Below are 14,982 nucleotides of genomic sequence, written 5' to 3'. Positions count from 1 at the left end.
TCCAGACCAGTGACAATACACTACACTGCCATCTCCACTTTATTCATAGCACACATTACTTCTTCAAAGAACTCCAATAAATTGATTAAACAAGATTTCCCTTTCAACAAACTATCTTAACGCAACCTGATGATCTTGCATTTTTCTAAAAGCCCTTCTATAATACCTATTATAGCTTCTAATATTTTCCCTATGACTACAAGGATGTTGCCGGAGTTAGACAGTTTAAATTATAGGGAGAGGCTGAAAAGGGTGGGACTATTTTCCCTGAAGCATCAGAAGCTGAGGGGTGATCTTATAGAGGTTTAGTAAATAAGGGGCATGGATAGGGTGACTAGCCAATATTTTTTTCCCCAGGTTAGGGAAGAACAAAACTAGCAGGCATAGATTTAAGGTGAGAGGACAAAGATACAAAAGGGACCTAAGGGGCAACATTTTCACACAGAGCGTGGTGCATGTATGGAATGAGCTGCCAGAGGAAGTGGTGGAGGCTGGTACAATTACAGCATTTAAAAGGCATCTGGATGGGTATATGAATAGAAAGGGTTTAGAGGAATATGGGCTGACAAATGGGACTAGATTGGTTAGGATATCTGGTCGGCATGGACGAGTTGGACTGAAGGGTCTGTTTCCGTGCCGTACATCTCTATGAGTCTTGAGTATATGACTCTATGACTCAGAGACTTGTCAGCATGTAGCTCCACCATTTCCCAGGCAATTACAATGTCTTTGAGTTCCTCCTTCCTTTTCATTCCACTGAATTACAGCTTTTACTCGAATGTTACTTCTCTCCTCCACAGTGAAGACTGATGCAAATTACCAGTTCTAAAGAAGAGTCATATTAAACTCGAAACATTAAATCCGTAAAAGATGGTGGAATTCTAATTTGAAAACAATTTTCACTTACTTCTCTCTTAGTAATAAGTAATATTTTTAATTCCTTAAGTTTCTGTCCCTCACTTTAAAACTCTGTCTTAAATCTCAGTGATGGCATTAATTGATTGAAAGGTTAGCGATTTGTGTGGTTATAAGCTATGTTCTTTTAACCACTTCAGCAAGATATATGATTTTTAGTGTGCTGGCAAACTGACATGTGTAAAACCTACTACTACTCCTTTCCAGGTCATTATTTTGTTCCCTATTTTCTCCTATTTCTGGTTCCAGGCTCCTTGCTTTATCTTTTGCTTTCTGGACATTGTACATTGAGCAATGAATGTCACCACTTCTCATCTAATGATGGAAGGAGGGTCATGGTGGAGCAGCTTAAGATAGTTGGGCCTAAGAAACTGACTGTAATGAGAACTGGAGTTGAATAGTCTTGACAAAGCCCAAACTCAGCTTAAGTAAGGAAGTTATTTGCTGATTAAGTGCTGCCTGATAGGGCTATTGACAGCTTCCATTATATTTTGATGATTAAAAGAGTAAAATGATAGGGCAGTAATTGTACAAATTGACTTATCTTGCTTTGTGTGAGCACCTGGTCAATTTTACACTTTGTCAGACAGATACAAGTTGTTGAACTGGTGGCATTTGGGTAAGGGCACTGTTAGGTCTGAAGCAAATCTTCAGCTCCACAGCTTGAAGTTGTCAGGGCCTTTTCTATAAGGTGAACCTTAAACACACTGTCTGTGTTAACCCCTACAAGGCCCATGGATAGTCACTAATTAACCTCGTCATGGAGATTGTTGAGTATGCATTCCCTTGGTAACCGGTAATGGCCTGCCTAACTGCAACTCATCACTTGAACTCTTTATAAAGCAGATCCAATTGCCTGTAATGGACTTTACATGTAAATATCTAATTGGCTTCAAAGTGCTTCACTGTTGATGGTAGTTAATATTTAATAACAAGAAAAAAATTATGGTGATGTGGTAATGGGAAAAAAAAATCAGTTGTGCGTAAGAGCACTTCAAGAAAATTAAGGCAGACCTAGGGATGCGTCTGCAGATTTGTCTGCCTCGACTGAGACCAGCCTATGTATGCCATGAGTAGTGACTCTATTTTAGTGTTCAGCAATGAACAGTGTTCCTTTTCTTGTTTGGTTTCCTGAGTTATTTCATATTTTGTAGTGAGCAATGAAAAACAATCTGTTCTCCAAATTTCCTGAACCCTCAAAATCAACTGAAAGATATTGATGACTGAGGGATTTGTCAGACTGTCCACCTTTGTTACCATCCAAGCTGTGTTGACATTTGCACCTCTAGTTACACAACAAGTTATTAACAGCTTTGCTATGGCCCACGTTGCATCCACCTATGAGGGGTCTGCCTTTCCTCATGCCCTACTGAGTCATGTTTGATTATCAGGGATCTCACTGACTATAAGATCCTGACTCAATATGCTATGTTGTTGCAGTTCACTACTGCAGTTGAGATCTTATATGATGAAAACTGTTCTGTGCATCTTGACTTTAGATTAAGATGGCTGTAGCATTACAGCTGTCACAGTCTGAAAGAAAATAATGAGTTTCTTAATTGTCTCTGTCACTGACAATTGTTTCAGACCCTCTGATAGCTTACTATGGAGGAATATAATAACTTAGGGACTTTCATAGTCACATGCAAGAGTTTCTAAATAACTGACAAAATAAATTAGTCAGATTCTACAGTTCTAGAACTCTCTATTACACCTAGTTCTGATCTGCCATTCCATTTTTAAACTCCCAGAGAGTGAATGTTTTTTTTGTTTGTGAATCATTAACAGGAGGAGTGTGTCCTGCTACAAAATGTGATTGGAATGACAATTATGAGCTTTCTATTCATGTCTTGTCCTTCATGGATTTTCCTCTCTCAATATTGGCTATTGTTACCTTTGTGAAAAATCTTCGGATTATTATACTAAAATTGATAATATCCATTGCTTTGAATTGAATGTTCAATTAATAATTTATTTCACCCCTCAAACCTACAATGATGTTAAGATATTGGCAACTGCTAATCAATCTGAGTTTTCTGACATTGGAACTTTTAAGTTCTGTTATCCCTCCACCCCTTTCATCGAAGTATTGTCTGGTGAAACATCAAACTTTGTTACTCTGAGATAAATTAACCTCTTTATCACCCCTAAAACCTCAATTTACTCACCCTCAGCACAATTCTTTTGGCACATGTGTTTGGCACAAGGGTTATTTGGTTTCCCCATCCCCCCACCAACTCCTGGCAATGATGTCAATAGTGATGTAATAGACCTTAGGACAGTTATGGGACCATGAACATAAATTACCTATTGTGAATAAGACAACATTATTCACAACAAAACCATGGCCACATAAAATGGTGGAGAAATCAGCAGGTCTGGCAGCATCTGTGGAGACAGAGAGAAAAATAAAGTTAATGTTTTGTGGTAATATGACCAGGAACTATCATGAATAGGAATATGAGAGTTCCAAACAAGAGACATAACGATCACAAAACTAATTTGGTTTCTCCCACCACAGATACAACCAGATGTGCCAAGTTGCTCCAGCACTTTATTTTCTTTCAGATCTCTAGCATCCACAGTAGATTTCTGTTAAAACCATGATTCCTAAAAGTTTGATTCATTTTTAGAACTGGACTTGAATATTTTCTTTCCCCCAACTTACATCTCAAATTGTTTGTCAGTAAACTGTTGAATAAAACGTTTGAAACTAATCTTGATGTGGACATTGTGTATAGTGTTTTGATACATTTGAAACCTTGTGTTTTTTGTAAATAATTGGATCTTCCTAAAATAAGGCTACTGCAATCTTTGAACACTTGTCCCATTAACTGCGCCATTGTTAAAATTGAACATGTTAACCATAACCAATACGGAACTTGCATTTGTGTAGTCATCTTCCTGAAATCTGGAAATCCTCAAATACTTCTAAGCCACTGAAGTACTATAGTTATTTCTACAGAATAGTGAAAGGCATTGCCATCACATTCAATAGAACAGGTCATCTCATTTTGAATTCTACCTACCATTTTTTTAAGCGCAGTTGTCATTTTCTTTCACTCATGGAACATGGCTGTTACTGGCTGGGCTTGCATTTTTAACCCATCTCTACTACCCTACTAGGTGGTGAGCTCCCTTAATCATAGAATCACAGAGATGTACAACACAGAAACAGACCCTTCGGTCCAGGTCGTCCATATCGACCAGATATCCTAAATTAATCTAGTCCCATTTATCAGCATTTGGCCCTTATTTTCTAAACCCTTCCTATTCATGGACCCATCCAGGTGCTTTTTAAATGCTGTAATTGTACCAGCCTCCACCACTTTCTGTGGCAGCACATTCCGTACATGCACCACCCTCTGCATGAAAACATTGCCTCTTAGGCCCCTTTTAAATCTTTCTCCTCTCGCCATAAATCTATGGCCTCTAGCTTTCGATTCCCCTACCCTTAGAAAAAGACCTTGGCTATTCACCCCATCCATGCCCCTCATGTTTTCATAAACGTCCATAAGGTCATCCCTCAGCCTCTGATGTTCCAAGGAAAATAGCCCCAGCCTATTCAGCCTCTCCCTATAGTTCAAACCCTCCAATCCTGACAACATCCTTGTAAACCTTTTCTGAATGTTATCAAGTTTAACAGGGAGACCAGAATTGCACACAATATTCCAAAAGTGGCCTAACCAATGTCCCATGCAGCCGCAACATGACCTCCCAACGCCTATAATCAGTGCAGTGACCAATAAAGGCAAATGTACTAAACGCTTCCTTCACTATCCTGTCTACCTATGACTTCACTTTCAAGGAACTGCACCCAAAGTGTCTGTTTGGCAATACCTCCCAGGGCCCGACCATTCAGTGTATAAGTCCTGCTCTGATTTGCCTTACAAAATGCAATACCTCATATTTATCTAAACTAAACAGCTAATCGGGTCATCTGGCCAAGTCCCATTTTACTCTGAGGTAACCTTCTTTGCTGTTCACTGCACCACCAATTTGGTATAATTTGCAAGCCTACAAAGCAATCATCCTATGTCCACATCAAATTATTTATATAAATGATTTTTGAGCTGCTACAACTTATGTGCTGTCCATAAACCCACAATGCCATTTCGGTCGGAATTCTAGGATGTCTCCTTTGGGTTCATGTGCAGGACTCGTGACCCTTTAGTCCTAGTGACAAGAGCCTATGGGATAGGATGTCCAGGGTTTACAATTAGTCTTCAATCTCAGGATATTATTCACAAAATAGTATGAAATGAAGTATGAAGCAAAATCCAATAGTAAAATTCTTGTTAAAGTTACACCGAGCTCCATTTTCCTCATGTCCATGTAAAACTACCAATAGCTATTTCAAAGTTCTCTCATAAGCTCTAACAAATTATAGATGGCAGTTGAGTTCCAGTGCTTGGAATTCTAATCAGCACGGTCAATGTTGTATAAGAAAATTGTCCTGAAATGATTAATATTGAAGTAGCAAATCTCTGAGAAATGCTTATTCCTCCACAAGAACCCAATGGAGACAGATATGTGGCTTCTGCTATTTGTAATTATGCCTAACAAGATAATGGTACCAATTGCTATCATGCTATAGGTGATACATTACTTTAAAAGACAATTTTTTTTGATATTCACCCATGGGACATTGGTGCCGCTGGCTGGGGTTTTGCCTATCTATTGTTGCCCTTGAGAAAATGGCAATGAGTTGCAATCATGAACTGCTGTAGTCCACGTGCTTTAGATGGACGCATAATGTCTTTAGGGAGGGAATTCCAGAATTTTGAATCAACAGCACTGATAGAACAGCAATATATTTTCAAGTCTGGAAGGTGAGTGGCTTGGAGGGGAACTTGTATCTGCTGTCCCTGTCCTTCTAGATGGAAACAGTCGTGGGTTTGGAACTTCAGTGAATTTCTGTGGGACATCTAGGAGATGTATACTGCTACTGCTAATCATTGGTGATTGAGGAATTAGAATATTGTGGATGTGGTACTTCTCTCTAGTGGCATATCTTCTACATTTTTAATTGGTTAGGCCCTTAGACCTAACAAAGAAAGGAGGATTGGACGCAGTGAACTACTACACTCAAAAGCCACCAATGGTTAGTACCCTCATCCCAATGCGACATGCAGTAAATATAGCAGATTGGAGAGTAAATACCCAGATGGTAATGTGAAAGGTGTTGGTTGAAAGATAATTATTGGGCGTAACACAATCGGGACATCTCTCTGAGGATAATACTATCCTCCAGCACCCACACCTCCAAATATAATATGAGTTCTGAGGAAGGATCACTCGACCTGAAATGTTAACTCTGATTTCTCTCCACAGATGCTGCCAGACCTGTTGAGCTTTTCCAGCAATTTCTATTTTTGTGTCTAATTTACAGCATCCACAGTTCTTTCGATTTCTTATAATAAGAGAAGTAGATCAATTGGACTTTTGAACAAACTCTGTGATTCAGTTAGTTCATAGGCAACCCTCTACTTAGGCAGCACACAGTTATATCCTTTGACATATTCTTTCAGTCCCTTAGTATATAAAAATCTCTTAATTTCTGACTTGAATTTACTCAACAATTATTTACTCAGTTGTACATTGTGAACAAAGTGAGGCATAATTATAACTGTACATCTCCTAACTCTATAAACCACAAACAGTGTAAATAAGAATCTCTTTACATGCCTTTGAAATAATCAAATTACAAATAAATAAATCAACCTCCTGTAAGGAACTCTTCAATTCAAGTATTTGAAATTTAAAACATGATTCGGAGATGCCGGTGTTGGACTGGGGTGTACAAAGTTAAAAATCACACAACACCAGGTTATAGTCCAACAGGTTTAATTGGAAGCACACTAGCTTTCGGAGCAACGCTCCTTCATCAGGTGAAGTACCACAATCACCTGATGAAGGAGCGTCGCTCCGAAAGCTAGTGTGCTTCCAATTAAACCTGTTGGACTATAACCTGGTGTTGTGTGATTTTTGAAATTTAAAACAGGTTGTCAAGAGAAACCTGTCAGATTAAAAGTAAATTATTTGAGATAATGATTAACTCCTGAACCCCATGGCACCCACTGTCATTGAAAGTCTCAAGAGTACAGGAGCACCCAGTCAAAGACGTGACCTCAAAACAGAGGCAGAGAGTCAAGTCAAATTGGACCTCCTGATGGTCCACTGAGCTGAAAAACAAGGGGGTCCTTAGGCCTACCACATTGGTACCTCCATTCCCTGCCACCACATCACTTGGCCAAAGATCAGGAGCATGGGCTGAATTTCGACTATAAATTTAGTCCTCCTCTGACCTGGCCTGTTCTTCACTGATATTTTAACTTTTGTTGTCAACCAACACTTGATTCCAATCTCACTTTTTCCAGAGGCTGCACTTCAGTTAAAAAGCCCATGTGGTGCTGCAATTCCAATTTTTTTAAAAATCCATTGCTTCATCTCTCTCTACTCAACTGATTTAAGGGCCCTTTACCAGTGTACAAGTACAAGGTCTTGGATTCATCAGCCTTCCCAAGATCCCAGCTTTCACATCTCTACTCTACAATACACCACTTCAAGGATTCTGTCAGTTGTTTTTTTCAAGTGTAGACTGATGATGCAACCTCCATATGTCATTCAGGTGAATAATAGTAGAACACACGGCTCCAGTAATGTTTTGTTTCAGATTTGCCATCACCAATTATGATCAACCACAGAACACTTATTCACAGTTGTTGTGGACTGAATCTTCCTACCATTCTCACCGTGCTAATCCATTAGTTGCAAATCCATCATCTCTTTTTTTAAAAATAAACTCTTGTACAACACATTGCCAGCTTTCTTTTTTTGAAAATCAGAAAATCAACCTAGTAGTCAAATACCTTCTGAAAATCTACATACACCACATAATCTGGTTCTCCTTTATCTACATTGCATGTCATTTTTTAAAAACGCTAATAAATTAGTCAAACACAATTTCCTTTTCATAAAACCCTTATGACTCTTCCTGACTTAATTTACATTTTCTAAGTGTTTATTTTAATTGTTAGTTTCACCTCAAGAAAAGGCCTTTATTTCCTTCACCGATGTTTTTGTAACAAACAGAAGAGATCCTATACATAGAGTGAATTCATCAATTCCCAGAAACTCTCCCTCCAGAAGAATAGTTAGATTATGTGTGTTTCTGCCAATCTCAACATTGCCCTTTATATACAAAATAGTCACTGACAGGATTAATGACCATCTCCAGTTTACCTTTATTGTTCCATGCTTTAATTCAAAATATTTCAAGCTACCTATTTTAGTTTCAAAGAGTAGTGATAGTTTGTCAGATGAATAGGTTGCAAAGTAAGTTGTCAAGAGAACATAAAACTACAAAGGAATTTAGATTGATTAAGTGAATGTAAAAATTGGTAGAGTGAGTTTAATGCAGGAAAAAGTGACTATGTCCACTTTGTCAGGAAGAATAAAAAGTGATATACTATTTAAATGAAGAGGGACTGCATAACTCCATGGTACTGAGAGGATTAGTTGTTCCAGTACACAAATCATAGGAAGTTGGTATGAAAGTAGGTCAAAGGGTTAGAAAATGCATGGAATACTAGTACTTATTGCAAAGGAAATTCAGTATAAATATAAGGAATTATTGCTACAGTTTGGTTAATCTAGAAAATAGAATCCTGAAGAAAAAAGGTGGACATGAAATGTATTAATTCATTCAAATACTAGCTCAATTTATTTAGAAAAATAGTGGTTGGTAATACAGTACACAAAGAATACATTGTGTGAGCATTATTTGGGAGCCACTTTAGACCCATGGAAGCTCTCCATCACTTGAGATTTGCATTGTGTTATTTCTGAATCTGTTATTATTTTATTAATAACAAATTAATTGTTCTGATCAGTCCATCAGTTCCATAGTCATTAGACTATTGTCCTAGTCAATATTACATCTTCAAAAATAAAAACTTAATTCAACAACTCTTCATGTTGTGCATACAACATGTTGTATATAACAAGAGCCAGCCATTTCAAAGGAATTCAATGTCTGTGATGTCAGTTCAGCCTGAATCTACATTTCAAAATGTTCCAAGCAAATGTAAGCAGGACAATTAGGACTTTAAACCTAACATCAGATTTAAAGAATTATTTTCATTTACATTAAAGAAAAGGCAAATTAAAACAGGAGCATTGTTTGAAATTAAAACTAAAAGGTTTAAAAATGAATAGAAGTATTTTAGCTCCTCCCCCATGTCAAGCCCATGTGATATGGGCGAGCTGAATTTGATGCAGTATAAAAGAACAGTGAATGAGCTGAAGAACATATGAGTAATCATATTTGCTGAGTGCTGTAATGCAAGAGGAGTTGTGCTGGGATTATCTTTGAAGGTAAGATTTGCTTGTCAACTTATTGTAAGAAAGTGGTTTGCTTTTCTTTCTGTCTGTGAAATGTTGTGATTTTTGATTCTCTTTGCAGTGATTTCCAGCAGATTCTGAGTCATGGGGGATGAGGAGATTGCAGCTCTAGTTGTGGATAATGGATCTGGGATGTGTAAGGCTGGGTTTGCAGGGGATGATGCTCCTAGAGCTGTATTTCCTTCCATTATTGGAAGGCCTCGGCACCAGGTAATTTTATTCTAATTAATTATTCAAAATAAAATATTTTAAAAGGAGATTTTCAAATTTTGGTTTATACATCGAGATGAGTTTAGAGTTTGAAGTTGTCTTCTGGGCATGACTGGTCTCCCTGTCCTTTATATGATCTGTAAAGGATATTGCTTATGAGAAAACATGACATCAAATCCCACCATAGTACAGAATCATGTTTGAAAAGAAAACTAAAACTAAGATTTTATTGTTTTTAGTATTGTTTTATTTTATTTAGTTCTTTTTACAGCAATGATTATGCTGTAAGTTACACATCCTATCGTATTGATCCTGACCAACATTTAGCCCTAAAACACTGTCTATTCATTCTTTCCATGTGTCTCTTCCCATTCAACATATTGAGTTTTCATTTGGAAAGAGTTTTGCATTTATATAGTCTTTTGCAAGGACAATCTCTTCTGTTTCTATTCAATATGTATTAGATTCAACTCCCATCAACTTGAGTGACTCTTAACAGCTTTCTGAAATGCCCAATGAAGCCATTCAATTGTGTCAAACATCTGAAGCAGGGTAACTGGGAATGAGCAAGATATTCTTACTAATAACACCTGCATCCCAGTCGTGGGATGTTTGAGGACTGTGAAGGTCAGGAATGCAATGTTAAGGTTGGGCTACATGGACCAGCAGTTGGGTTGCTAGGAAACCTGACTGCATTCTGTTGCCTATGTTAACCCATCATTTACAAGACCAAGACAAAATCCTTCAGAAAGGCCATTTCCTCTTTTGAGCGTAAGTCAAAATGCACTTTTTAATTTAAAATATTTCTTCTATCCTGATCTGGTTTACAAATACTGCAATAAAAGAGCCTAAGCATTTTGACAGACTAGAAGCTTTTATATTTCATGTTTTGTTTTTTGTATTTTAACAAGGACCTATATATTTGGAGAGATAATAATGGGAATATTTCTATTTATTGAACCGGATATGTAAACTTCTTTGCTGACCTACAAATCAAAGTTTAAGGTCAAAAATGAGGCTGATTTTTATCAAGAGAAATAATGTTAGCTTTCTGTTGTAGTTCGTTACTCCAATTTGCTTTAAAGCATTCAGTCTGAGCAACAAAATATTAACCTGTATCTATCTGTCCTTGAGCACAAAAGGAAGCTTGCAAACTAACTGCGACAGAACCAGCATGGTTGTTCAGTGGCTGTTACTAGAATAGCAATTCAGAATCCAGAGAATGTGAATTACAACCCTAGTTTAAAACATCTGGGAACAAAAAAGCTACAGTCAGTAACAGTGATATTGAAGCACTCTGCCAATAAAGTAAAACTTGCTCAACAGCGTCCTTTTTCACTTCCAGGAAAAAAATACCATTCAGGCTGATGATTCCTGGTCCCTCACTGATTTGGTTGTCCACTGAAATGACTGCGTGAGCGATTCAGCTATAGTCACCTTTTTGAGTGACTAAGCAGAAGTAGATAATACCAACTTTGCTAACAACACTCACACCTGGGAATAAATTACAGTTTGCTACTTTAGGAAATGTTATCCTCTTTAGTTCAGCGTCCAGCAGGGAATGAACCTTCAATGACTTATTCCTTTGCTGGCACACATTATTTATTTATCCTAGTCACATGATAATGATTTATACAAATAGGAGAAGCTGGTAAGCCTTTGCCTAGAAAGGCTGCAGTCCATCTGATGTAGTTACATCTCCTAACATATTGGTCCTGACCAGTATTTAGTCTTAAATACTGTCTATTCATTCTTTCCATGTCTTTTCCCATTCAACATCATTTGAGTTTCCATTTATATTGTTTTGGAAAGAGATTTGCATTTATACAGCCTTTTTCAAGACTTACCCCAAGTCCCTTTCACAAGAAATGAAAGACTGCTGAAATATATTCACTGTAATTTAGGTAACAATGTTAATGAACACGATCGCTTTTTGTGATGTTGACTGTTGGCCAGAACACCAGGAGAGGGGCTAATTCCCTGGCTCTACTTTAAAGTATTACCATGGATTTTGTTTTATATATCCACATAAGAGAACTGAGAGTCTTGGCTTTACCTCTCATGAATAGCAGCACCTCTGACTATGCAGCACACCCTCAGGTTAAATCTTTTGGTTTGTGCTTAAGGCCTGAATGCACCTTATGAGTGTTCTACTAACTGTACCATGGTTGACTTGGCCTTGCTCATGATCTTCTAATTTCAGGGAGTGATGGTTGGAATGGGTCAGAAAGACAGTTATGTTGGTGATGAAGCCCAGAGCAAGAGAGGGATTCTGACCCTGAAGTATCCAATTGAGCATGGGATTGTGACCAACTGGGATGACATGGAGAAGATCTGGCATCACACTTTCTACAATGAGCTGCGAGTTGCCCCAGAGGAACATCCTGTCCTCCTCACAGAGGCACCTCTCAATCCCAAAGCTAATCGGGAGAAGATGACTCAGATTATGTTTGAGACCTTTAACACACCGGCTATGTATGTCTCCATTCAGGCTGTCCTGTCCTTGTATGCTTCTGGCCGCACTACAGGTATTGTAATGGACTCTGGTGATGGTGTTACTCACACTGTACCTATTTATGAGGGATATGCCTTGCCCCATGCCATTCTGCGACTAGACCTGGCTGGCAGAGACCTGACTGACTACCTGATAAAGATTCTGACTGAACGTGGGTACTCATTCACAACTACAGCTGAAAGGGAGATTGTCCGTGACATCAAAGAAAAGTTATGCTATATAGCTCTTGACTTTGAGTCTGAAATGGTAATGGCTGCGTCCTCTTCAACTCTAGAGAAAAGCTATGAGCTACCAGATGGTCAAGTCATCACCATTGGCAATGAACGTTTCAGATGTCCAGAGGCTCTCTTCCAACCTTCCTTTCTAGGAATGGAAACAACTGGAATCCATGAGACCACCTTCAACAGCATTATGAAATGTGACATAGACATCAGGAAGGATCTGTATGCCAATACAGTCTTGTCTGGTGGATCCACCATGTACCCAGGTATTGCTGATCGAATGCAAAAAGAAATCACAGCCTTGGCTCCAAGCACAATGAAGATTAAAATCATTGCTCCACCTGAAAGGAAGTATTCAGTGTGGATTGGTGGGTCTATCTTGGCTTCTCTCTCCACCTTCCAACAAATGTGGATCACTAAACAGGAATATGATGAATCAGGGCCATCAATAGTTCATCGAAAGTGTTTTTGATCTGAGCTTGTTCTGTGTAATGTGTGAATGTCTAGGCTGTCGAAGTAGAATATTGCCTTAAAATGCTTTAACTTGCCATTTTTCTTAATTATATTGTTAAAGGTTTATTATATTAAGATAGAGGTTCATATTCTAAATGATATTCAAGGGAGTTTACTCACTTAAAATCCAGTGTGTAGACAAAAAGTTGAATCCATTTGTTTTTTTTCCCAAATCTGTTCCTCCTTATCCTTGTCTACAGTCTTCACCAATTTCAATATTAAATCAGCTTAAATTTCATTCAGGATTCCTTGATATGCAAAAATAAACTCTCAATATATTTCCCTCCTTTAAGAATTAATTATTATTTTAATGATTATTCACCCTCTTGAAGCCACCAACATGTGCTTGAGAGCACATCTGTCCATAATAAGCCAAGATGCCCGAGTCAAAACTTCTGTTGTGAATGTAAACAATGCCGACTCCAAATTGCGCATATATATATATATCCTATTTAGTGGGCTAATCTTGCTTTGCATAATTCAGGATAAACTAAATTAAGCATTGTAGGTCATTATTCAGAGCTTTAAACCCACAACATGCTGCTGTTCAACACTATCCCTCCCTCAGGGATTGCCTATTGAGATTCAATGAGCTTTGGCTGCTGAACATTGTCAGTGATCACTGTTTTTTGCACATCGCCTTCAGGAAGTAATAATTTTGAAGAGGAAGTAATAAAGCATAGGATAAAGAATTACAAAGTACCACAAGTGACCGACTCAAGAGATTGTAACTCTTATGACTGAGGGATTACCACTTAACTATCTTAGAGATCTTGTAATTCTTATTATTTGCCTTGGTGCGACTGATCAGGTGAACTCCTCAAAGAATAAATTAGGGGAAACCAAGAACTTTAAACATGCAGATTAAAGGACAGTAACTACTAAGTTTTCAATGTGGAATGGAAGATAGAACATCATCAAGGTTATATGTGTGGAATACTGGCCTTCCTTTGGTATCACTACTGAATGAGGAAAGTTCAATTTCAGAATATTTAACCTTAAGCGATCTGAAATGTTAGCTGAAAACTTGATCTGTAGGTTCCCCATGTTGTAATAAATACCAAAGTCCCAGTCATAGTCACCACAACCAACAGGTTCAGAATATACACCTTAAGTGACTATTTTGCTAATGTTGTAATTCTTCTTCCAAATGAGAACCCACTTTAACTCCATTTCTCTCCACAGGTGAGTTTCTCCAGCATTCTGTGTTGTTTATGTTTCATGTACAGTACGACTCTTCTTCAGAATCCACTAAAATTTGTCCAATAAGCTCGTTCTGACCTCCTCTCCATATGAAATCTTGTCAAAGCTCGATAACCAGGAACTGAATCCTGCTTTATATTCTTTGGCTATTGTGAATAAAGTGCTCCATCTGACTTGTGCGCAATTAGTGTTGTACTAAGTGGGATTCTGCTTCTCCTTCTCCCATTTAACTGTTTGGAGTCAGTGTGTGTATAGTTTCCCTGTAGTAAATAAATCATAAATGTAATGTGATTACGCTTTTGATGTTGTCTGCCTCTTCTCTTTAAGCACTATATCTGTTTTGTTGTGACAGTAAATAAATTGTTCCTCCTCTGGTGACTTTGAATCCCAAGTCACTAATGAAGGCACATTTTCCCAATATTTCTCATTCTCCTTATAATTCTAGTGGACATGTATCCTGTTTCTGATATTCAGTGGTAGTTGGGTTTGGCACAGGTTCCAACACAATTTCCAGCAATTGTTCTCAGAGTATGCTTCTGTAAACAGCACCACCAACCATGTGAGAAATAGCTGCCCATTTCTTGCCCAAGCTTTTAAACTGTAACTGTGTAGACTTTATGCTACAGGTACTAAATTCAGACACCAGACCACCTGGTGGTTAAAATCTACGTGGTACAAGAATTTGTTAGTTCATACTGAGAAGCCTTAAGGTTGAATTTTAATGTTGTTCCAATGTAAGATGTATTTGACCTTACAGTTTAATCTTCTTCTTTTAAGGTGCTTATATAATTGAAAAACGTATCACAACCTCAGAATCTCTCAATGCCTGAAAGTGTTTCAAGGCTTATTAAGAAACATCTTTGACATGTAGACATCAGTATCATGTAGCAGCCATCAAGTACACAGCATAGTCACGCAGTAAAATGAATAACCAGATAATTTGCCTTACATATTGGTTAACTGAACCTACAAACCCTCCCTTAAGTCTATCCAATAATT

The 14,982-nt window shown here is 37.9% G+C and overlaps 1 protein-coding gene across 1 annotated transcript; it reads left to right on the top strand.

Annotated features, from left to right (window-relative positions):
* Positions 1-9,177: 9,177 nt before the first annotated feature.
* On the top strand, positions 9,178-14,282 carry LOC122546928 (actin, cytoplasmic type 5-like). The gene is made up of 3 exons (XM_043685538.2): positions 9,178-9,294; positions 9,383-9,531; positions 11,735-14,282. The coding sequence occupies exons 2-3, from the start codon at positions 9,406-9,408 to the stop codon at positions 12,737-12,739; spliced, it is 1,131 nt and encodes a 376-aa protein (XP_043541473.2). The 5' UTR covers positions 9,178-9,294; positions 9,383-9,405; the 3' UTR covers positions 12,740-14,282.
* The last annotated feature ends 700 nt before the right edge of the window (positions 14,283-14,982 follow it).

Source organism: Chiloscyllium plagiosum, unplaced genomic scaffold (assembly GCF_037043375.1).
Source record: "Chiloscyllium plagiosum isolate Xiang-an unplaced genomic scaffold, Cpla_swu_hap1 HiC_scaffold_4, whole genome shotgun sequence".
Taxonomy (NCBI): domain Eukaryota; kingdom Metazoa; phylum Chordata; class Chondrichthyes; order Orectolobiformes; family Hemiscylliidae; genus Chiloscyllium; species Chiloscyllium plagiosum.
This window is presented reverse-complemented; position numbering and strand designations above follow the sequence as displayed.

Excerpts from the sequence above, each read along its gene's own strand:
- LOC122546928 (XM_043685538.2), top strand. The coding sequence starts at position 9,406 with ATGGGGGATGAGGAGATTGCAGCTCTAGTTGTGGATAATGGATCTGGG. Across the intron at positions 9,532-11,734 it reads TTGGAAGGCCTCGGCACCAG|GGAGTGATGGTTGGAATGGG; the intron begins GTAATTTTATTC and ends TTCTAATTTCAG.